General features: G+C 45.3%; 1 protein-coding gene across 3 annotated transcripts in view; it reads right to left on the reverse strand.

The window, feature by feature from the left end:
• Arid1b (AT-rich interaction domain 1B) overlaps positions 1 to 25,008 on the reverse strand; it is a 354,101-nt gene that overhangs the window by 198,349 nt on the left and 130,744 nt on the right. For all 3 annotated transcript variants that reach the window (XM_029471378.2, XM_021186013.3, XM_085832859.1), the window contains exon 4: positions 17,129 to 17,239. In XM_029471378.2, coding sequence (XP_029327238.2) covers positions 17,129 to 17,239 — 111 coding nt within the window. The remainder of the gene's footprint in view (positions 1 to 17,128; positions 17,240 to 25,008) is intronic.

Genomic DNA, 25,008 nt, shown 5'->3' on the forward strand with positions numbered 1-25,008 from the left:
ACTGTGGAATTAAACCAAGTCCCACACTCCTGTCACAATCTACCTCCTCCCTTCCTCCCCCACCCTCCCTCTTTTACTCAGGAAATACTAAGGTGCCCACTTCTGTAAAACTATTTCCATTAACTACAGACAACTGAGAAATCAGAGAACTGGGCAAGCAGAGAGATGTGAACACAGAGGCTTCCTAGTGTAGACAACAGCATTCAAGTCCCAGCTCTCAGGCCCAGCAGAGCAGTGATTCCTGCAACTGAAATCCTGACATTCACCCCAGATGCCAAAACCTGCAACTGAGAAAACCCTCTACACCTAAGGTGCATCTGGCCCTCTGCTCCCCGTTCACCTGTACAGCTTCATGCGAGCTCAGAAAGCTGTTCAAGTCAGAACTCTGGACACCAAGAACCTGAGAGTCTTAATATAAGCAATATTCTTATTTTGACCAAAACCTCCACTCTGTACAAAGACCTTGAGCTGGGAGCACCAGCCTATCCCCCAGAGCTGTGTTGTCTCGTGTGACAGCCGTGCACCACAGAAGTCTGTTCAAACCCAGCGCATTGCGTGCATAGAGACTGTTTATACCACTGCACAAAGTATCTTCTGGTGATGGCGGATATCTAGAAATACCTATGGGCTCTAATGCAGCCAGACTTCAATATCCATAAACTCAACCACAGATCAAAATATTTGGGGGAAAACTGGGTCAGTGCTGGGCAGTATAAACCTGTGTCCTCCTCCTCAGCCCTAAACAGCACAGCATGACACATGGCCACACAGCACTTCCACTGTAGCTGTTACTGCAAGTTATCTAGAGAGGTCTTCAAGCATATGGGAGATGTACGTAGGTCGTATGGGGATCCTGGAACCAATTTCTGTGGGTATCATGGTGTTCTTGTCTTTGTACTACAGGTCCACAGTCAGGACAATATTCAGTAACAAACTGCACTCTGCTATTTCTCCTTTGGATGCAAAAGTATGTAAAACCTCAACCCATCTGAAAACTGCAGCCCACAGAGAGGCGTCAATGGCCACCAGTGGGGTAAGGATCCCTTGATGCCACAGAAAGGACTAGGTCATTAGAGAGCACATGCAGACAGTTACTTCCCACTGCCACTAAACAAGTTTTCCCAAATCTATAAAAGTTATTGAAAATCCTTAGGTTTTGCCTCTCAGGGGCTGATGTCTAGAACCTCCTCCATCCCTTGTTTCTGGGAATGAGACTGGGGGGAGGAGCCATCAAAGTAGCACACTGAGCAGAAACCAAGTGCCTTCACTCCAAGGACACACAAAAAGGGGGTGGGTGCTTCCTCAATAGCCAGCCCCTTGGCTCACCCATCCAGGGCCATTTTCTCAATGACTGGTGTTTGAGAGAGTCTTCCCAAGGTTCAGATCTCTAGACAAAAGCGAGCCAGAATGCTTCTCTATGCCCATTACCCAGGCCCTGGTCATACCTGAGCAGTTACTAGTGCAGCTGGCAATGGAAGGTAAACAAGACACACAGAGAGAAATGAGGAAGAGTCAGCACCTCACCTCTGCTACCTAGGTGAATCCCCTAACAGGAGAGGCCACGGCCTATGTCACTCATGCCAGCTAGGGTCACTATGGAAGAGGGAACCTCAATTGAGAAAAATGTCCCCTAATAGATCAGCTTGTGAGCACGCCAGTGGTACATTTTCTTGACTGTTGATTGATGGAGGATGGTCCAGCCCACTGTGGGTAGGACCACCCCTAAGGAAGTGGTCCTGAGTTCTATAAAAGGTCTTGCTGAGCGAGGCATGGCTTCTGCCTCCTGGTCCTGCCTTGTGTGAGCTTCTACAATAACTTTCCTCAGTGATGGGCAGTGCTGTGGAATAAAGCTGGGACAAACCCTTACCTCCCAAGTAGCCTTTACTCACTGTCTTTATCACAGCAATAGAAACCCTAATGAGGAGAGTGACTGTCAATGCTCTTCCTTAAAACCCATGTCCCTCAAATGAGACTGTTTCATTCTGAAGGTCCCCAAGCCAAGGAAAGCATCCTAGACTGTGAACCACCCACATATATGCTGAGTCTGGGGCCCACTAGCAAAGGACTTGGGTCGTCCTCCTGACTGATACTCAGCGTGCCTGTCCCTCTGCCTACCAGGAGGGTTGAGGCCTACTCCTCAATGCAGAAACACTGACAAACTCGAGATTGTGGCCTTCTTCTTTCATGGAGAAAACTCAGCTGCATGATAGCATGGCTGTCACAATCACAAATTACATTTAACTTTTAATTATTAGCGCCTTCACACTTGCCTCATTGGAAAAGTCGTGTATAATCCCCAATGAACCCTTGCTGAAAGAGAAGCCTGTATGCCCCATGCAGAAGGCAGTTACACTGCTTTGCTTTGGTTAAAGTCTCTTAAGATCACGCTGGGCTGGTGGATAATACACACCTAGAACACAGACTCATTACACACCTGGAGGAGGGAGGGCATTACAAACCAAAGTGTCGAAAGGTCTGTCCTTAGCCTAATTTGACTTGCAATAACCCTTCTTATGAGATGTGAATTGACAAATGCCACAGGTCTAGGTATCACACTACACACGACAGGCGCCAGATTCCGGATCTTATGAATAACTGTTAGCAAGGTTCTGAATGATGTTCTCCACAAACCAGACAGTGTCAACAGCAGATCAGGGACATGGCGGGTCCATGCCCTAAAGCAGTCCCCTCCAAGAACAGAGTGTGAGGTAGCAGCTCAGCCCATCCACTTTCCTACTGTGTACTGGAACACACCTCTGGATACTGTCTGGTCAAAGACATCGAATTTGGAGGTACTAAGACAAGCAGAAGTGAAATCAAAGACTTGAGAGCCTAGTGGAAGGTGGGTGTGTGGATCAGAGGATGAGTGGACTCCATACAATAAACAATGAGGCAGGAGAATTGCCTGAGTCCCAGAATTCAAGCGCAGCCTGGGAAACACTATGAGAGTATTTTTCTTTAAAAAAAAAAGGAAGAAGGAGAAGAAGAAGGAGGAGGAGGAGGAAGGAGGAAGGAGGAGGGAGGAGGAGGAGGAAGAAGGAGGTAGAAGGAGGAGGAGGAAGAAGGAGGAGGAGGAAAGAGGAGGAAGGAGGTAGGAGGAGGAAGGAGGTAGGAGGAGGAAGAAGGAAGGAGGAAGAAGGAGGAGGAGGGAGGAGAAAGAAGGAGGATGAGGAAGGAGGAAGGAGGAGGAGGAAGGAGGAGGAAGGAAGAGGAAGGAGGAAGAAGGAGGAGGTAGGAAGAAGAAGGAGGAGGAAGGAGGAAGAAGAGGAGGAGGAGGAAGAAAAGATGGTGATGGGGATGTCAGGGTGGAGGACATCTATACTGAGGACAATCAATTAAAGAAACTACTTAGCCTTTCAGGGGAGGGGGAGTGGAGGGAGGGAGGAGAAAAAGATATTTAAATGCCTGGACCAGCCCTCACTTGGGGAAGAGGTTTTGATTTGAAAAGCACAGAAATAGACCTCAGAGTCAAGCTGGGTAGTGGCAGCGCATGCCTTTAGTCCCAGCACTTGGGAGGCAGAAGCAGGAGGATCTCTAACTTTGAGGCCAGCCTGATCTACATAGGGAGTTCAGGGGTCCCCAGGGTTACAGAGAAACCCTGTCTCAACCAAAACCAAAACCAAAACCACCCCCCCACACACACACACAAGGAAACTCCAATTCAAGAACCATCCAGTGAATACAGACAGAGCCCCTAGCTGAGTTACCTAAGGAAAGGTTTCATCCTGTGATAGCGTCGGTATTGATTGGCAATGTGCCAGAATCAATTTATGTATCAAGCGAGCAGAAACATGGATATCCTACCTATAGCGCACAGTCTATTCCTACATGGAATTAATAAGTCAAAGATTAATTAATTCTTACTGTAGGGGTTAGGGTTAGGGTTAGGGGTTAGGGTTAGGGTTAGGGTTAATACATCATCTTAAAGATGTATTAATTCTACAGTTACATCAACTGAAACCTTTCAAAATGTCTCATTTCCTCCTCCAAACACTCCTGTGAGAGCAGAGGATAGGAGGGGCATTCAGTGAGGGCTCTCAGCAGAAGCGGCTTCAAATCCAGCACGGCTACCGCTCGCCAGAAACGGCTGATCAGCCATTACTACAAACACAGCTTTAAAAACTTCACTCTTAAGATTTAAAGCTTAGTCGTTTAACTTTGTTCCATGTGAGGCTGTGAAGGATCAAGCAGATAATGGGTTAAGTCTGAAAACTAAAGGAGCAACAGAGCAAATCTGACTCTATGTTTGAAAAGCCTATAAAATGTTACAAGCAAAACAGGAGAAGCCCGTGTTAATAATGCATAAACCAAAAGAGAGGGGGAAAGCTACCCATTTAACGGAATAATGCTTTTATCCTTGCAGTTAAAATGAAATAAACCATGACTATTAATCTAGTAAGACCATGTAAAAATGTAATTTTTAAACATTTACTAAAAGGGTAGACTTCAGTAACAGCTCTAAAAAGCAAGGCCTTGTGTACAGCAGCGTTTAAATGCTAAGCACCAATCTCCCGTCTGCCTAGGCCATTACCCACCCTGTCACCATGGCAACGCTAACAGTATGCCTGACTTCAAAGACAAAGATGTAATTTCAGACTTCCAGCAGCCAGAGGGAGTGGTAAGAATATTCTACCCAGGCAGTGTCAGCTGATGATAAATTATAAAAATATCCAGGAACGTTATGAAGCAGACTATACCACGGTCTCATATTCCTGGGGGAAGACTTGTCTTAGTCAAGCAACACCAGGGGATGCTGGGAGTAAAACCAAAAGTAAACAGGAAGGAACCTCAATAGCATGACCCAGACTTCTTGCTTCTTCCTTGCTCCCAGGAGAAAATGCAAATAGTTTCTTCCACCATGGTTTTCTCAGACAGAGTAGGAGTGACTAAGGGTCTGCATGTTTGTTCAGAGGACTTGCAAAACCACCCCCATGACTGCTAAACTGAAGGCTTATGACTGTTTCACAGGAGGAGCTGGGCCCACATCCTTCTGCACTGAGCTTGGAAGAACACCTGCCTGCCCCCCCTGGCCCCGCCCCACCCCGCCCCGGCTTTTCTTACAACCACCAATCACAGATGTGTAAGTTGTGGGCTTCTTAAAAACACTGCAAATGAGTAAGGCTGCCCAGCGGTAACCCAGCTGATCAAGATCTCAGAGGTGAAAACTCACCAAGTTCTGGACAAGTGTGGTTGTGGAAATTCAGGAGACTCTTGCTTGAGTTAACGTCATCCTGAAAGTTTTTTTTTTTTTTAATATATAAAAGAAATAGGATTTTTTTCTACTTGAAGTTAGTAACAAGATAATGAAGGTAGGCCAAAACCAAAGACAGATCAATTATAATATTACTGTCTGCAAGAATAAACACAATGTAGCGTGAACTCACTTTCTGCTGAATAGTTCTAAGCCTAAGAGTTAGTTTTCTTATAAAAACAGGAACAGCAGAGAGTCACTCCTTTCATGGACTTGAAAGGCAGCCCAAGCTACCCAGGAGAAGGAGCTACAGTTTCTCATCAGGGCTGCTGTCCTTTGTCCCTGCTGGCTCCTTGGCAGGCACCCAAACCCTCTCTTTACAGGGTCAAGAGCTGTGACTAAAGTCTACCTGAAGGCCCGAGCTGCTTCCCCTGACCTCTCCTGGGGTGGAGACAGGGGAGTCAGGCCAGCAAGTCCCTCCTCAGGAAGAGCTGGACAGACAGACAGACAGGCCTCCTGTTCTCAGAAGCTCACACCTGACAATGAGCCCGAGTCTAGAGGTTCATGAAAGACTGAATGCACATCTCACCAGTGGGTGACATATGCACCAGATGGTGGCCTCAAGTCACCAGTACAGGGCCAGCACCTAAAATCCCAGCCATCACATTCCCACCAATTTCATAACTAATGGAAAAGCCAATTTCTCCCGTGAAAACACAAACCTGAAGTTTCAAATTACAAAGGAAAACGTCACCTTCACACCTATCTCAAAAGAATACTCAGATTATAAAACTACTTGCAATTTAGCTATGTTATTAAGTGAGTTTTCATTCTGCTACATGCTTATGATTAAGGGAACTATTTGAAAAGTTACCATGAAATATAAAAATGGGCTCAATAAACTACTCCTTTGAACACAATTGCTAGATTTATAATTTTGACAGTTAAAAGTTCTAGAAAACCCTTCAACTGTCCATCACGTGGGCGGGACTTCAACTGTCTATCACATGGGCGGGACTTCAACTGTCCTTCATGTGGGCGGGACTTCAACTGTCTATCACATGGGCGGGACTTCAACTGTCCTTCATGTGGGTGGGACTTCAACTGTCTATCACATGGGCGGGACTTCAACTGTCCATCACGTGGGCGGGACTTCAACTGTCCATCATCACGTGGGCGGGACTTCAACTGTCCATCATGTGGGCGGGACTTCAACTGTCCATTATGTGGGCAGGACTTCAACTGTCCATCATGTGGGCAGGACTTAAGGCCTCACTCAGGACCCTGTCCACTCACGTGGGCGGGAAGGCCTCATTCAAGAGCCTTATAAGCTTCCAAATAATATGGGATCACGGCTCTTACTGCACCGAACAGGCCTCTATTTACACATCAGTTTCATTATTTTCTCAGGATCATTTTATGTTTCTTTATAGAACATTTCCTTCTACAAAATCATAGAAGGTGAAGTTCCCTAAGATATAACAAATTTTGCCTTTATATTAAAAATTATATAACCTCGAATTTCTCTCTTTACCATGGTAGCTGGGACGCAGCCTTAAACTGAACCTCCATTTGCGGTCACATCATTATCCGGGCTCGTTTGTTTTTCCATCCTACCCCACCCCCAACAAACTGTAATGTCTTAGAGCAGCTTTTCTTTAAATAGGAATGTGTGACTTTAGGTCAACTCAAGTCCTTCCAGAAGCACTGGGGCTACCCATCCTGAATACAAACCTCACAGGAGACACGGTCCTTTGTCACAGCAGGCTTCTTGCCATTAAAAGTGCCCACTGATCCATACAAAAATGAACAAATTTCTTTCTAATTCTCAAGCAAAAAGCAGTAATGGACAGCTGCAAGAAAATTCACCCAAGCCACTTTTATACACTTCCATAGAGAAAAAGACTTTGTATTAAATACAGCATCTGGAGGGTGAATGTCTTTACAGTGCCTTTCACATCCGACTGCTCTATGTACCTTAGGTCTTTAGCTGAACAGAAAAGCAGAGCTGAGCTGCCCAGGACACCAAGGACACCAGAGGCTGCCACTAAAAATGAGAACAGGGGTTTGTCTACTTCAAAGACAGTCATGTTCATTCCCTCTGTAACCTTCCCCAGATCTTCATAGGGTCTCTGTGTTAAACACTGATAACTGAAACTGAAGGAACAGCAGAGAGCCAGGAGGAGGAACCCCAAGGTGTGAGTGCCATGGATACCCCAAAGTGATGGCTTTACCTATTATCATCCAAACAGCTGGGATGAAGAGTCAGAGACCACATAAATGGGGTTACTATTTAATATTGCTAGTAACAGATATCCTTCCTCACCTCTTTCCAAATGTATGTGCACATGTATATATGTGCACAGGGGAACATACATACCTGTGAGCACACACATGCATGATTGTTTTTTTTAATTTTAGAGATGAGTGCCGGGATTACAGTCCTTTGTTACCTAATACATGGCAACACAAGCATTTTAAATTAAGGGGTAGCATTGGGTGCCTAGCTTGAAAGTGCATGCAAGCCTGAGGGGCCATCTCAGGCTTCCCTCCAGATCTGCTATCTAGAGCATTTCTGTAGCGGCTTGCTACACTGCACTCCACGCACTCCAAGCACTCCTCTACCCACTTACATCTGCCTTCTCTCTGGCACCTTTTATACATTCCCAGATAGTACCACAAGGTAGAAGCCAGAAGGGTGAACTCAAGTCACAACTGCTGCTCTGTCACCAACTGCCATCTGAAGACCACACTGGGCACAGGGATGAGCAGGACACTGTGGGATTTCACCTGCCTGGCCTAGGTCTGCAATCCCTCAGATCTAGTTTATGACATGAACCCTAAAGGGTTCGGCCTCTTTATCAGTTGCTCCCGACCAAACATGACTTTGGCTTTGGTAGTCCAACAAGGAAGGAAGAGGAAGTCCAAGTCTGTGGGAATTTTTATTTTTTCATAAAATCTCCAGCTACATTCGTCTCATCTTTCTGTCTGTGTGAACAAGCCTCACTGAAATGAGAAGTCGCAGCAGGCTCCACACTGCAGAACTCACACAGCCATGCACAAGGGGCTTAGGGTCAGGAAGCAGGGCTGAGGCAGCAGGCTTACAGTGCACCTGCCCGCCCGCCTCTGTAGAGGCGCTCCTGCTTCAAAGGCCTGGTGAGCCACGGACCCCAGGCTCCGAGTGCAAAGCGGGGTGTGTGTGTGTGTGTGGGGGGGGGGCATAGACTGGCGTGTTTTAGTGAGGATCTGTATGTGCTGTAAAGGGTTACAGATGAAGTCTCTAGGCCATAAAGGCACTGAAAGTACTGGCGTGGATGATGAATGTTTTATTAGCCATAACTATGTCTGGTCAAGTTGGTTTTGAACTCCTGAGTTCAAACAATCCTGCTGTGGAATCCATGGCAGCTAGACCTACAGATGGATGGCATCACCAAGGTCAGCTTGAACACACATATAAAAATCATTAACCCCAAGTTGACCATAATGTATCAAAGATGGGTAGGAATTTAATAGCCTGTCTTTACGTTTAAAAAGTCAACCAAATAACAATAATCAAGAAATCTGAAGGAGGAAGTCCACCAAGAGAGCTGCACTGGGGCTCCTGTAGCACACAGGAAGACGAGGAGCTCAACCCAAAGGGCGTGTGCGGTGTCCTCCCTAAAGCCAGCACGGGCACAGGAGTGTCATAGCACTGTCCAAGGAGAGCTTAAGGCAGAACATCCCTGCAGCCTTGCTTAGACTGCTAAACAGTGGAAACTTCGATCAAACAGCAAAACACTCTTGTAAAATCGCAAGGCTAAAGGAGAATTCTAGGACTGTATGTAGATATTAGTTAGCAATAGAGAATATTAAGTAACCTCAGAGGTACCCCTGTTGACTTCTTACGATGGAAGATGTTATAGTAAAAAAACGAATATTAACCAAGGCACAGTGGCACATGGCTACACCTCTCAGCAGCAGAGAGGCTGAGGCAGGCAGTCCTCTGAGTTTAAGTGGTCCTGGACTTCACAATGAGACCAGACCCTGTCTCAAAATAATATACTAGTAACACTCATAAGAAACTACTGAAGTAATTAAAACTTTTATTTATTTCTTTTGTTATTTTTACATCTAATACTCCCATTTAGTCATAAGACGTAATCATTAATTGTTAAATGTAATTTAATTTCTGAGAGCAAGTCTGTACCCTATTTGAAGATGTCAACATATAGAGATGCTAAGAAAAGCCTAAGGGAGAAGGGGAGTAACTCAAAAAATATTTGGGCAAAATAGTTGCGCTTCAAAGGGAGCTCACCCCATTCTGAGTGTGAAGCCTGCAGGGCAGCGCATGGTAACCTGTGAAGCATGGAGCTGGGCGGAGCTGCCAGTCCCAGAGAAGCAGCAGAGGACTGAAGTGAGTCTACTGCATCGGCCAGCCGACCACTGGCAACTTTCTACTTCCACATCTGGGAATTTGAGCTCAAAGCAGACAAAATCTGAATCAAATTAAATACATAAAATACACACAATGTAAACTGGTTAATATTAATCCTGTCTTGCTTTGTTAATTGTCTTTGGAGACTATAATGTGTTCCGGGTTTAGCTCATAAAACAGCATTTAAAACAAAAATAAAAACCAACCATCCAAAAAAAAAAAAAAAATCCACTAAACCCAAACCTGTGCATCTCTAAAGCAAAGGCTGCCTGCTCTCATGGGAACAACAGGCAGAGGCTTGGTGTAGAATGAAGACCCTGGTGGGGGCTGGAGTGGAGAGCTTTCCTCCCTCCTGAGTCCGGATGGAGAGCTAACCTTGGACCTTGTACAACCCGGTGAGAAACTGCTCTGTGGAGCTGTATCCCTGGCCAGGGAGAGCAAGGACATCTGCAGCGTTGACAAGAATCTCTTCAGGCACCATGTCCTTTGCAGGACTTTAAATGTACAACTGCATTCACACTGCTCAATGGGGTAGCCTTTTCTACAGACTAAAAAAGAATATCTTCTGAAAATTTCATACTAAAAAAAAAAAAAATCAGGTTCTCTGTCACTTGAACCCTCCATAAGGAAAAAAGAAAATTATATTCTAGGTCCACAAATGCATACATCGAAAAATATATTCATTCAGGGAAGAGGAATTTGAAGCAAATTAAACTAAGAAATATTCTTCCAAAATAGGCAAAAATCAGTCAAAAGTATATCAAATTGAGTAATGCAAAGGAATCTATGTTCACTGGAGAATAAAAGTGGTGTCACATTTCTTTCTTTTTTTTTTTTTTTTTTTTTTTTTTTTTTTTTTTTGGTTTTTCTAGACAGGGTTTCTCTGTATAGCCCTGGCTGTCCTGGAACTCACTTTGTAGACCAGGCTGGCCTCGAACTCAGAAATCCGCCTGCCTCTGCCTCTGCCTCCTGAGTGCTGGGATTAAAGGCGTGCGCCACCATGCCTGGAGTCACATTTCTTAATGACACATACTGTGCCATCCTAGAAGCAAAGTCAGTGAGACAGCCCACGAAGCCACACCTAACAGCTAACGGCTTTACTTATTACTCTGTGGGGAGGGCCATGCTTTCCAGCCACACAAACCCTGATGGCCGTGGGAGGCATCTTTCCAGCTCACGTCCCTTCCCAGGGCTACTATTCTGAAGGCAACCTTACTCCAAAGCAGCCAACTACTAAAGCTCAACCCGACCCCCAGTGCTCAGCAGGGGCGGACACTGCTCCTAGGCAGGCAACAGCAGCAGTGGGGAAATAAAGACTAGGAAAGACCCTGTCTGCATCACATTAGAGACACTGAAGAGTGCACAGAGATGGAGGTTCGGGGTAGCAGGAAGCTGTTACCTTCCCTTGGTGGACTGTGACTCACTCAGTCTGGCCTACTTTACAGAGGATGCTCACCATGTCATGGCGCAACACATGCCAGAAAGCAAAAATTAGTAAAGATAAGCAAAAAGATTGGTAACACATTCACTGTACTTCCCAAATCAAAACCAGAGGGGAGGGAATGGAAGGAAAGGGGAGTGGAGGGGAGGGGAGGGGTGTAAGATGCACACACACAACCCAGAGAAATGCAGGGCATCCTCCTGGAAAGAGCTCCAGGAAGGGCAAGAGTTAGAAAGCAGAGCACGTGCCAGGGCCATGCTGGGGCTAGCAGAGCAGTCACTCACAGAGGACACAGTACAGTTCCCAGCACAAGCACACACACTGGTGGCTCACAACTGCTCTGATCCTGCTCCACGGCTCCAATGGTATTTCTGGATTCCATGGGCACTGTATTCACACACACACACTCTAAAATCTTTGTAGAAACAAAGTATTTATTTGATAACTTTAACAGCACATGTAATAAACTTGGCAACATTAGAAAGGAGTGAAGAGTTCAGAGAACACAGACTATCTTGCTTCACAAGGCTGGCTGCCCTTTTGCCCAGTGCAGGGAGGCATTCTTGGCACACACACACACACACACACACACACACACACGAGCGCACACGACTTGAGTCCTGCTTTCCACCCTGCACTGTATAGCAGGCCTGCGGAGACGGTGACTGACAGGTGTTCTTGCTTCTCTTCTTTCTCCTGGACTTGCCTTTCCCCTAGACGTCCTCTACTCCTGCCCAAGAAAGACTACCACACGAATCACATAAGCAGGGCACAGTGGGAGCCTCTGAGCTGCTTCATGTCTATGGTAATAAAAGGCCAAACAAGGTCTAGGCTCTTTGGTGGCCAAAGTTCCTAAATAAACCCCATGTTTCCCTTCACAAAAATATAAATGGCACCAGGATGGAGGATGAGGGGCAGTAGGAGCCACATAGAGGGTCTCCTTCAGATTCACCTCACGCACCTGACTGTTCTGTAAGGAGGGAAGAGAGTTCAGCTCTATCTCTCTTTCTTAAATACTAACAGAAAAGGCCTACAGTGACCATGAAGGAGATCAAGGGTGTGAGTTGAGGCAACTCAGTCTACAGAAGTCATTTTCCAGACAGTAGCAGCAATCACCCTGAGACAGCATGGCTTAGCTACTCAAGAGCAGAGCTGGGCTGAGGCCATGCAACACTGGCACAAGCAGGTCCCCTGGACAGAGCGTGCCTTCCATAAGAGTCATGGCAAGTTGGTCATTTCTGTAAGGAAGAGAAGGCGAAGGATGCACGCTACTTCCAAGCGAGCACTTTCTAAATCTCAGAGAGCAGTGGTCAACATTTGTGTCCTAAAGCCATTTTATAAAATACCAACACAACAGTAGCTACCTTATAACAAATGATTGCCAAAATGACTCATTTAGAATCAGAGCCAGGTGGTGAAGGCACAGGCCTTTAATCACTGAACTCAAGCGGCAGAGGCAGGAGGATCTCTGAGCTTGAGGCCAGACTGGTCTACAGACTGAGTTCCTGGACAGCCGGAGCTACACCGAAAAACCCTGCCTTGAAAAAAATTAAATTAACTAATTAATATCAGAAATAATATTCACACATGCATTGAACTACCATATGTGTAAACACATACACACTGGCTAGTGCCAATGGACACTCCTGGGGCCTTGGAAACAAGCGACTAGATCTCGACTACACAGCCTGAAACGGGGTGAAACCAGCTGTGGCACCAGCTGGCAACATTACCTGCAAGCTTCGCTCTTTAACAGGATGGATGCATTAGAGAGACAAGCAGTTGAGGAGGCTTAGCCACCTTTTTGCGGCTTAAAGCTTTTCTCTCTCTTTTATTCCAGGCTTAAACAAAGTTCAGTGGGGCATCCAACTGCCTGTTTTAAATTACAGACTGTATTTTAAAATAGAATGCATGCGCAGCGTGCACCCGAAGCTAGGGGTGGGAGTGTTATTCATGGAAAATTGAAGGCTTGTTGAGTCAATAATCTTCTTTCACACAGTAACAATTTTCAGCTAAAATTTCTTGACCCAAACAAAGGAAAACAAGACCATTCAGTTATTTTACAACAATTTAGAGACGGCAAAAAGAAAAAGATTGGGGGGGGGGGACGGAGCGCGCTCTAAAGTCATAAGCACTGTGGCAAAAGAAAAGATTTTGGTTGGGGGAACCTTCTATACACAGATTTATTCCAACTCTTAAACTGACAGTTAATATTAAGAATAGTTACTTCTAGATCCAAAGAAACATAAACACTAGTAACCAGTGCACGGATGCTAGTGTGAGTGCCTGCTGGTCACATGTCTCTGTTACAGCAAACAGATGTGTGCCTTCTCATCACCTGCAAAGTGACAATCTGTAAAGCGAGAGCCATTTCCCAGTAAAGTAGGACAATACACAGCCAAGCACCCTGGCTGCCTCCCACTGGACAACATCACCCGGCCTGGAGGCAGGGCGAGGGTGTGGCACTCGCCCTGTGGGTACCATGGCCAAAACCAAGACAGCAGGAAAGGTTGTGATAGGTCCTGAGAATCACAGATCCTCATACAAGGAAGGAAAATAACCACTGTAATGTGTCCCGAGGCTCAGCATACCTGCTCAAGTTCAGGCTCTGGGCGCATGCTCAGAACACAGAGACCTGCCACCACATCTTCAGGCTGGTTGATGGCTCAAGTTCCTGCTCTGCCTCCTCTGCCTCCCATCCCCACCTCCCCTGCTGGTCAGAGAAGCAGATGTCAGGCACAGTGGCTTAGGGCTGTCGGGGTGACTCTGGGACATGCCTGCATCCTGGACAGCTAGGTCAAGCCACAGAAAGGCTCCAGGGCCCCACCCAGGTCAGCAGAGAGCCATAAGCAGAGTAGATCTCGTGCGCAGATGTTTCTATTAATCAGGAGTGCATGCATTCATCATTCCTTACTTAATGAGCTTCATTTATCAACTATAGATCATCACTATCCTTCTATTATCAAAACCAATATCCTGCAAATCAGTTATGTCCCAGCCCTTCGAAGCCTCTGGCTTGGCCACAGTCTATTTTTACAGCATTCCCATAGTCCTCCGTTAACTTTTAAAGAACTAATTGACAGCCCTACAGAATGGGCTGAAATTCATTTCCCCACATGTTAAATGGAAATCTTCAGAATGTTAGATGAGAAAGTTTGCAGAAAGTAAACTTAGCTAGAAATCTGTTTTTAAAATTGAAACCGTTTTTGAAAGTCAGTGCACTGTCCCTAAGCAAATGTCTTGGCTACATTGAGTTTGAATCTCCCTACTTTGGGGAAGTGAATTTAGTTTGGTAACAGACAGCACAGTGAGCACAAGGCTCTGGGTTCCTTCCCAAACTAACAAAGTAAACAAAATTAAAGGTAAAGAAATTTCCATTTATTTTACCAGACTGAAGAAGCCAGTCAGGAAACACTGGGTGCACAAGTATTTTAGTGCTTTAAAAGCGGACTACAGTTCTTTTAAAATATTCCTTTATTCAAGCTTTCCATTTTACTTAGGCTTTTCTTTTCATGGAAGAAGTCTAAACTGTTCAAGTCTTATTGAATTTTCATTTACAGAATCCATATTTAAGTGGGATGCTGTTTTGGAAGAAAGGAGACATACACTTCCCGCCTTGCTCAGCTCTATCTTCTCTCTCTGACATGACCAACAGGGCCATGGGAACCCCCAGGAAGGACGGTCATGGTGTCTCCTCCTGCTCTCCCGGTCTGAGGGAATGCTATGTCTGGGTGGCACATTAGCCTCTCCAGTAAGAACATTACATTGTAAAACACAAAAAGCCATGTGTCCCTTTTCCAGTTTCCTAGAACATCAAAACTATGTTCGTATCTTTAGTTTGAAATTGGCCCACTGATGGCTAATTTCTGCAAAAGTTACAATGGCAGAGGAACCACCTAAGAGGGCACATTGCCTAGGGGACCCCACCTACCCCAGGGAGGAGCCCCCACCCTGTACAGTGCCTCCCCTGGAACTCTGTAACCCTGCTGACAGTGTAAGGCTACTCACACTTAGGCACACTAAGCAAACAGCTAACAAGGAGTAACCATGCCTGAACTCTGAGAGCTATGTGAAGACACGCAAGATTTCTCTTTCATTAACCTGTGATTTTTTTTAAAGCATTTAAAATGATTTGAGAAGGATCAATCAATGTAAGACAGCTACACTCTTAACCTTTTCATGACAACCATTTAAATCAAGTTCAAGCTACAAACAAAAAACTTTCCAAAGAGTTCACCCAGCAGCCATTCGTCTGGTAGACTTAGATTCTGCAGAAACCTGCCAACAGGTTGAGATAGGCTTAGGGCTGCGCTGAGAACTAGGAGATTAGAACCCAGCTAAGTGACTGCTTCTCTGTGTTCCCTCACTGGTTTCCAATCATCAAAGGCACCATAGTATTAAATGCATAGATTTTAACTGCAGTGCACCGTTAGCCTAACAGCAATGTTCTTGTTTTCAAAACGCACAGCCCCTAATAACAGCTGATTCTATTAAAGACTAAAGCGAACACAGACAAACCAGATTCCTTCCTTAAAGGTGGGACTTTCATGTTGATACTTCATCCCTAAAGTGCATTTTTGGATAGTAACAGGTTTTCAGCATTCGCTGTAAGGCATCTACTGTCCTGTTTAAGATCCGCTAGCTACTGCAAGAACTATCACCCTTGAGTACTCCACTCCCTTCAGAAAAGGCAACTCCACAGCGGGACACGGCACGATTTAGCTGACTGTGGAGAATCCAACATCAATCTCCCAACTTTTCTGCTTGAGGAAGATGGGTCAGGAATCGGGTTGTACTGACTTGAGGGAACTTCCAAACTAGCCAATTTACAAATCTACCCCAGTGCCTGCCACTGTGGCTCTTCCCAAGTACTATCAGAACAGGGCAGGCACAGTGTGAGCTTGGATAAGCAGAAAGAACTGTGACCCCCATCTACCTGTGGGGTTCTGGGACAGGTTCAACAAAGTGGTTCTTTCCAATCTGCAGCATATAGATGGCTCTCTCCATGTCTAAGAAGACAGACATTGGTTTTTTGAAGAAGAAAAAAAGAGAGCCTTCTTTTTTTTCCAATTACTCCCTTTTATACACTCATTAGTATTTTACTAAGAACATGCATTTTGCACTACAGTGCTCAAGTTACAATGATCAGTGTTTGTCAGTCACTTTTCACAAGCAAAAGTGTATATTACTAAGGAAAGAACCCTTGAGCTACTGTTTGCCTAATTGTGCAGATTGTCCACTTCTTCTCTAGAAACTCAAGACCACCATGGGAAAGCACAGTTGAAGAAAACAAAATGGTTTTGAGAATGACAAGTTTCTGCTAATGTAGGTGTCACACCTATACCATCAGCTGGTGTCATTAGCCTAGAAAGGACACAGACTTTCTTGAGGCCAATTCAATCCCCTGAGAGCAAACCCCAAGTGATAACATGAACAGTTAGAAACCAGTGGTGGGTTTTAAAAAACTTTTTATATAAAAGGATCAAGGTCTAAACCAAGGAGTCAAGGTAATCATAGAAACTGTAATGAAAGCGTTAGCGAGTGTCCCGAGAAACATGCCTGCATAAAACACTCAGGGGCTAGTGTACTCGTCACACTCTGGAAGTTATGTGCGACTACAAATTGAGATACACCCAAGATCTGCAAAATAACAGAGTATATACTCTACAGGGTTTGCTATAACAGACCTTCCACCCTGTCTTTTCCTGGCATGTTTGCTTCAAAAACTACAGAGTATACTCAAATGCCAATGTCCTAAGGGAGGAGAGCTTCAGGGTAATTCTTATATCACATGCTATATGCCACGCTTCATCAGTAATTGATATCCCAGTGCATCTAAACCCATACAGCAGCAAGGAGAGCTGGATGGCTGAGAGCTACAGAAGTGGACGCTGCCAAGGTAGCTTTGCTCAGAGCTTAGTATTGGCTCTCAAGAAAGAATCCCAAAAGCTAACAGTTCTTAAATAAATCTGACACTTAGAAAGTTCTCTCCTGTGTGTAATATAAAACAGAGCAGGCAAAACAATCGTTTGCAGAATCCTTTAACTCATGACATTTTCCAATCAGCATAGTAATGTCTTACTGGTAGACTTGATGGTCTTTCCTGTTGAATTAAATTCAAGTCTTCATGGTTGGATTTCCCAGGGGCCAGAGGAGGCTGAGATCTAGTTCCATAGCCTTCTTGAGACATGTCCTAGACAAACACAAACACAATCCTTCATCAGTATCTCCAAGTGTTAGGCTTCATACAGTAGATAAAATGAAACAAGAGCTAACCATGATTAAATATCAAGTGATGTTACATTTTTGCCAACAATTAAACATGTGGCAGCTGTCATTTAATACTTTATCAAAAGCACAAACAGTGATGAATCAATGACAGAAATAAATAAGAGCAGGCACACTGGATATGAGACTGCATCATGGGACTGCAGTTTTGTGGACCAGAAATGAGTTGTCACCATGCAGGGCAAACCACAGCCAAAGCTCACTGTATTACCTAATCCTAAACTGGGATATATTGCTTAATTATTCCAACGTGAGGGGACCGTCTCAGTGCTAGCCCAGGCTGGCCTTGAATTTGTTATAATCCTCCTAGCTCACTCTCCCAAGTGCCGGAGTGAGCCACACATTTGTATAGCTGAACTATGATTTTGGTCAAATATTATTTCAATTTAAAAAAAATAATTAATGTCATTATTAATAGCTGAATCTTAAAATGCCCTCCTAAATATCCACAGAACGGTATGAGTTTTTAGAAAACCAACCAACACCCAGGTGCAGAAAATCCCACAAGCCTATGTGGCGTCATCTTTAGAAAACCACATTAAAGAACAAAAGCCAGTGGGGGTGGAGGGACAAAATACAAAACACCTGCCTGCCTGAGAGAGCTGAGAAACTCAGCCTTTCCTTTCCTTCAACTCTCTCCAGGCTGCAAGGTCTGTTGAACCAGCACACAGTCCAAATGCTGCCCCACCTCACAGACCCTACACAGCAGGTCTTGGCTACTTAATACATGCTCACTGGAGCCAAAGAGAGGCCAGGGGCTAAGAGCCTACTGCATAGCTTCTTACTTGGCTCTGAAAGCTGAAGAACCAGTTTCTAATGGGAGAGGGGAAATAAAAAGAATGGGAAACTCCTACCACCAAGTAAAATGTTCTCCCTCTCTCAGGCAGCTCACTTAGGCCCTAAAGAACCATATACTAGTTTTAGTTTACTAACTAGTACATGGAAATTAGTGTTTATTAGTAAAATTCTCTAAGAAGCACCTGCCCACCCCATTCTCACACAGAACACACTACAAATTCTTGGGCTTCTTAAGCCAAGAGCTGGTACTGGAAAATCTATGAGCTACACAAACTGGATTTCACCAGCCAGCACCAGTCAAGGGGCAGTGCAAGCTGTCTTTAAACTGGCTCTAAGATAAAGGTGAATGCCCGAGAACAGCATTCCACAGACTCTTAGAGATCTCCAACGAAACTAAGAAGCTGTAGCAAGCCAGGCCCTTAGTCTGTTCGTGTGGTATCTAATACCCACCCTTCCAGACTGGCTCCCCTGTGGCTGCCTGGGTTTACCTGGGAGCCACATCATGAGGAGGTGGGAGTGACACCTGCCACCCAACCACCACAGCCACAGCTCTACAATCTGGCTGCTTGCTGAGGGTGACACTTTGGTTTGTGGGGGCTGAGTAGGAGTTGGAAGATTATTATCACCTTAACCCCCCCCCACACACACACACATCAGTCGCAGTGTGCCCTGCTATATGCCCCAAAGTTCCCTGAGAGCAGCAGCCAGAATTTCCAATTAAGTGGGGCAAGAGGCCACATTCAAGGTCCTCCACCCTGCCCCAGAGACAGCAGAGAGGTGCAGGGTCGCCTGACACTGGAAATGAGAAAGCCCTGTTCCCACAGCACGTGTGCAGAGTGCCTGGGAGCCCACCTTCTGCAACCAGCTTCAGTCAGGAGCCACCATGGGCTACGGGCCTTGGCTTTGATGATTCTCTCCACAGCAAGGTGAACAGCTTCTTACTTAGATGGTATGAGAAAGATATGAGCATAGTCGGCACACAGTGCCGCAGCTCAGACAGTGCCTATAAAACAAGCAGCCAGGAAGCCACAGCCAAAAGCCATCAGAAACACCATAGCCTTGCAAGTCACTCTTAAGGCTTTAAATGGTCAAAACCATCAGATTCCACCAAAATTTCAAGTACTATTTCTAACCACAGAAACTAAATACAGTTGGGAATAAAATCAAAATCCAATTTCATGAGAATGGCTGAACAGAGTTTGTTCTGCCGCAGGTGGTATTTGACTGTAAGGGCTGACTGAACTGTGGGCGACAGCCCTCTCCTAAAGATCCTGTGCAGATGTAAGGAAGTGCAGAACACACTGTGACAGTCACAGCTTGGCAGGGAGGCTGTAAGAGCAAAGGGGGTGGGGGTGGGAAGGGACAGGCAGAGGAGGGAACTGGAGTGCATGACATGAAATTCAGAAAGAATCAATAAAAGTTAAATGAAAAGGAAAAGATCATATGCAGAGGGACTATAATAAAGCCAGAAGCTGAGGCAAGAGGATTGTGAGTTCAAAAGCAGACAGGGCTACTACACAACAAGGCCCTGTCTGTCTATCCCTTAATTCACTAAACTGTTACTACTCTTCAGCAAGCACTTGTTACCTCAAGTAACTAAACATAACTCAATAAGCAACAAAAGATAATGCCAATATCAGGAAAATACATTTAGCATTATATTTCACATATTTTTAAAAGCACAGATTTATATTTGAAAAAAATCATTGCCATCTTTATAATTCTAAGGCAGTGTATACATATGAACACTCAATAAATGTATCTGCCAATCACATAAAAAGTCAAGGCTCTTCAAAAACAACAATGTCTCATGACAATTCCACAGTACACAAGAACCAAGTGCAGGAATGTGGTCTGTGATGTCTGAATGCTCCCTCCTCTCACCTACAAACTTAACAAAAGATGGGCTCTGAAGCATCTTCAGATAAAGAATCGGAAATGGCCGGGAAACTCACACACAGCATGGACGGACAGGGCCAAGGACACAGACTCAGAACCTTTGAGTATCTGATAATCAGAGTCCATGACTGAATGCATGAGATGGACCACTCCATTTGTTGGGAACACTGTCATATTACAGCATGAGGCAAGGTCAGCTGAACACAGCAGGATCCCAGTTTACTTTAAGAGTGTCAGTGGAGAGTGCAGGGGAGCTGGTCCAGCCACTCCTCACTTGTCTGCTGTGAGGTGGGTTAGGTACAGAGGCGATTCCTCCACCCCTGTAGTTGGAAGAGGTGACCTGCCTCCTGCCAATGGTGGCACTGGGTGGCCTAGCCAGACCAGTCAGTGCTTGAGTGCTCACCCTGTGGATAAGGAAGAACCAACATGCTGACCAGCTCAACTACCACCCAGGCCCAGATCCAGGGCTCTGTGTTGGCAAACCCCAAAACCTCTATCATCTTCAAGAGGTTGGGATGCATGGAAGGGCCAGTCCTACTGATTCAAAGCTGCAGGATCTCCATGCCACAGGGCAACAGCAGGAGAACCCAGAGGAAGCCCAGGAAAGATCCAATATTGATGCTGTCACAGAAGCCAGACCAATAACTCACCACAATGAACATTTGCAAGTGAAGATGTGTGGACAGAGGGGGACACACTGTGACACACTGCAGTACTGTGGGACACACTGTGACACCAGTACAGCTTCCACAATGAAGTGTTTTCTATGTTTTGTGTTTTGTTTGTTTGCATGTTTTCTTTTGGGGAGGAGGTTGCAAGGGCAGAGGGCAGAGGGTGATGGGGAGCCAAGCAGGACTGGGTCTGCATCTGAAACCACAGAATCAATGAAAAGAGTAAAGGAAAAGCTATACTGAGGATCTAGGACATAAGCCACTTGTTTTCTAGCTCTGGGAAAGAAAAGGCCTGTAGGGGAGAGAAGGAAGCCGGAGTGGTTTAAAAGATACAGAGATGAAGAGTAAAAAGATGGCGTCCTTCCTAGCTCCCCTTTCTCCACGGGGGTACTACACTTCTTCTTATGTTTTAAAATAATCCATCTCTCCTTAGTTGCTCGCTGGGTACAAATTACAAGTTGAACGTTTACATTATTTTCCCTTTATTTACAGCTGGAAAATGCTTTCTGTAGATGAGCCAGCTTTCAGTCCCCTCACAGTACCCACACTGATGTACATTCACGTTGTTTCCCGGCTTTGCTTCCTACAGCATTACAGTAAGCAACTCTATGCATATATATTTCATGTGAAATATCCCAATAGCACTATTCTCCACCAGTGCGAATCCATCACAGGCCTGATAGGATGAACACTGACAGATGCTAGCAAAGTGCTCTTAACAAAGGAAGTGGCAATTTACACTCCAGTCCATCATTATGGAACAACAGGAACAAGATGTTTATGCTAGTGTTACATATCTAACACAATATAAAAAGTAGCCAAGTTAGCACAGTGGAGAGGTAGGTACTGCTCCGGCACCATCACCAAAACAATGAATACAGACTATAAACCAAAGGAATAGGATATGGAGGAGGAGGAGGAGGAGGAGGAGGAGGAGAGCAGTCACAGCAACACAGAACTCAGCAGGAGATGGACAGGGACACACTCAAAGAGCAGCCTGTAGGCTTCACGGCCCAATGGAGAGCCAGGAATGGAAACATAAAGCAGCTGGGCGGTGGTGGGGCACTCCTTTAATCCCAGCACTTGAGAGGCAGAGGATTTCTGAGTTCAAGGCCAGCCTGGTCTACAGCGTGAGTTCTAGGATAGCCAGGGCTACAGAGAGAAATCCTGTCTCAGAAAAGAAAGAGAGAGAGAGAGAGAGAGAGAGAGAGAGAGAGAGAGAGAGAGAGAGAGAGAGAGAGAAACATAAAGAAATTTGGGAGGTGGGGTGGGGGTGAGGAGGAGAACCTGGAGATGTAGCATGATGGGAAAAGGGTTGCCCACGAGCACAGCAGGATGGGGAATCTGTCTCTTTAACATTCTGAGTGCAGGAAAAATGAGCATCTTCCTAATTCCAGTGTCACCCTGGCCAGAATCTCTTGTTTCCTCTGTCTCCCTACTTTGGAAACTGCCACCACCAGTTAAATCAATCTCCTTGGCCTATGGCATCTCACTGGGGCAGTGAAGACACTCCACAGGCCCAGGGCAGACTGCAGGTCCTGGGAGATGAGCCCTATGAAGAAACTTCACATGGTTCCAGATAAAGAAATTGAAGATATTCTTTCCCAAAGGGCATACATCCCTCAGCACCCCAGAAAGCCGCTACAGGAAACAGCACCATGGGAAGCTGACATTCCTAAGAGGCTTCGCAACACCCTCCTTCTATAGGACAGCTCCTTTATGGCCCTCATATGTACTCATGTGCTGCAGTCTCTAACATGATGGGCAGGAACTTTCTACAGCTGACTGCAGACAACAGAGAGCTTCAAAGACTACTGCATGGTGAACGATTTGTTTCACCTTTTAAGTTATCTTTCCTAAATTTGTTTATCAGCTTTAAGACTTTATATACTGACCACCTTCAAAACACTTATTACAGAATCACGAATAAAAAGTTCAATACAAATTCCTCTTCACCAATTCCAATGGAAGAGCCTTTTCTCTTTCTTCCATCATTATGTAGTTAAGGCCTGAGGGAAGCCAGACACAGAGGCCAATGACTTCAAGGCGGTCCCCTCCACCTTTTGTTCCAAGTGTCCACAATGAGCCCACACTGACCAACCATCCACTTCTCTCCTTTAACATGGGAACACATAGGAAAGTTCACCCTTCATGTCTACATATAACTTGGAAGCCTCCATCTGCTCCTTCTACTTCAGGCCTTACCTCCCAACTGGGTCTTAGGCAGCTTACACATCTGTTACTTCCCCTGTGACCATGCACACCTCTTATACCCCAACCCCAACACATATCTTGTTCATCCTTCATCTTGCTAGCTAGAGCCCCCGTCTATTGGGCACCCTATATTACGGCCTTATGCCCACTTCAAGGCCTATAGAATATTCAATGTGATAATTCTGGAAATGCTTCCTTGTTCCTATGGAAACAGCATCCGTGGTATGTGGAAAACAGTTCTTCATGTCCTCAGGTAGCTGACTCCCAATGGCTGTGTTCAATGTTATCCCTTACAAGTCCTGGTCTCCCTGGGCCTCAAAGGGCTACTCCCTCCACCTCTGAAGCCCAGAGCTCTCCCTGCATCCTGCATCCAGGGGGATGTCTATGCTGCCCACAGAATCCTGCTCAAAGGATTTCCAAAACAGCGAGACAAACCCCTGAGCCAGTTCACACCGGCCATCAACAGAACCGGCTCTCCCACAGTAACGATTTCCTCAGGAGAAGGCTGCCGTCCTCCTGGATTCCCAGAGCCCAGCACTAACGAGCAGCAGCAGCCAGGTAAGTGGCTGGCATGCGCTCTTGGGGCTCACACCCCAACACCAAAATAAAAAGCATGAGGACAAACACACAGAGTGAAGCACAACTTGGCTCATGTCCAGGAATACACATCCCGTTAGCAGCTACACTGCCGAGGAGCAACGTGCTACTAGACACAGTTTGCTGTCTGCTACTGTATTAAAGAAAAAAGACGACTGTGAAAAGATGTACTAAAAATAAACTGGAAGCCCAGGAAGAAGACTGCAGAGATCAGCAATGGCGGCACTGAAGGACACCAAATCCCCAAGACTACAAAGCAGCAATCAAAGCCTGCAAAGAACCTACTAACTCATTAGATCAAACTACTAACTTTTTCATTTTAATTATGTTTTAGATGGGCCATTGGCATGGTTTAGCAGGTTAAAGTAACTTGTTCCTGAAGAGTAATGACTTAAGTTCCATCCCTGAAACCCACAGAGGACGGAGAGAGCAGACTCCACAAAGCTATACTCCGATCTCTACATGTGATCTATACCACATTCACACCACAGATCATAAACACATCAGACACACAACAATGATGTTTTAATAACAAATTAAAAGGTCTGAGGAACAAGCTGAGGGACTCAAACGGAGTATCTCACACTGGGAATCCCACAACATGACTCAGCTCCTTCAATTGAGGAGGACGTAACAAAACAAGAAAAGAGGACAAAAGAGGCAGAGGGAAATAACCAGAAATGTACAATGGAAAAACTATTGGCCAGCGGCTGCAGAGTGGTTGGTTCAGCCATTAAAAACACTGGCTGATTCTGCATAGAACTGGGTTCAGTTCCAAGCAGCCATGGCAGCTTCTAACTACCTACCTGTGACTCTGTGAGCATCGGGCATGCACATGGAAGACACACACAAATGTGTCTCAAGGACATATGATAAAAATAAAAAATCTTTCTAAAAAGGTGTTAGCCAAAGATCGGACCTAAAGCACCCCATGTCTGGAGTTTATTTCCAGACAACAGGATGGGCTAGAGTGTAACAGAATTACAATGCATGAGCCCTGGGTTCAGTTCAGGGAGGGAAGATGGGGGAAGGATGGACTAAGAAAATACAAGATGGAGGATGTAGATGAATGGAGACCACTTAAGTGGGCAATGCTGAGTAGCTCAGTCATATCTCCTGTTTGTCACTGAATTCTTCCATGTATCCTGCTCCAAAATTCCTCTATCTCATAGAAAGATCACATGACCAAAGAAAGCCCAATGGATTTTTACTGATCCTAAAGCCAGTCCAATTTTTAGCTTCAGTTAAAACCATGTTCTCTTAAAAATATGATATATAAAAGTATTGATGTTTTTGCACACACACTAACACATGTACACATGCATATCAATGAATTCAAAGGATATGTGCTCCAAACACTAGTCAGTTTCTCTGAATTCAAGGGAACGATTCTTTTCCAGAGGAAAGGTCGGCAGCCAGTGTGGCCACGGAGCTTCTTCCTGATGAGTTTCAATAATATTCACAGTGGCATTCTCACACAGACATCTGCCACCAG

The sequence above is a fragment of the Mus caroli genome, unplaced genomic scaffold (assembly GCF_978045245.1).
Source record: "Mus caroli unplaced genomic scaffold, Mus_caroli_1 scaffold_18, whole genome shotgun sequence".
Taxonomy (NCBI): domain Eukaryota; kingdom Metazoa; phylum Chordata; class Mammalia; order Rodentia; family Muridae; genus Mus; species Mus caroli.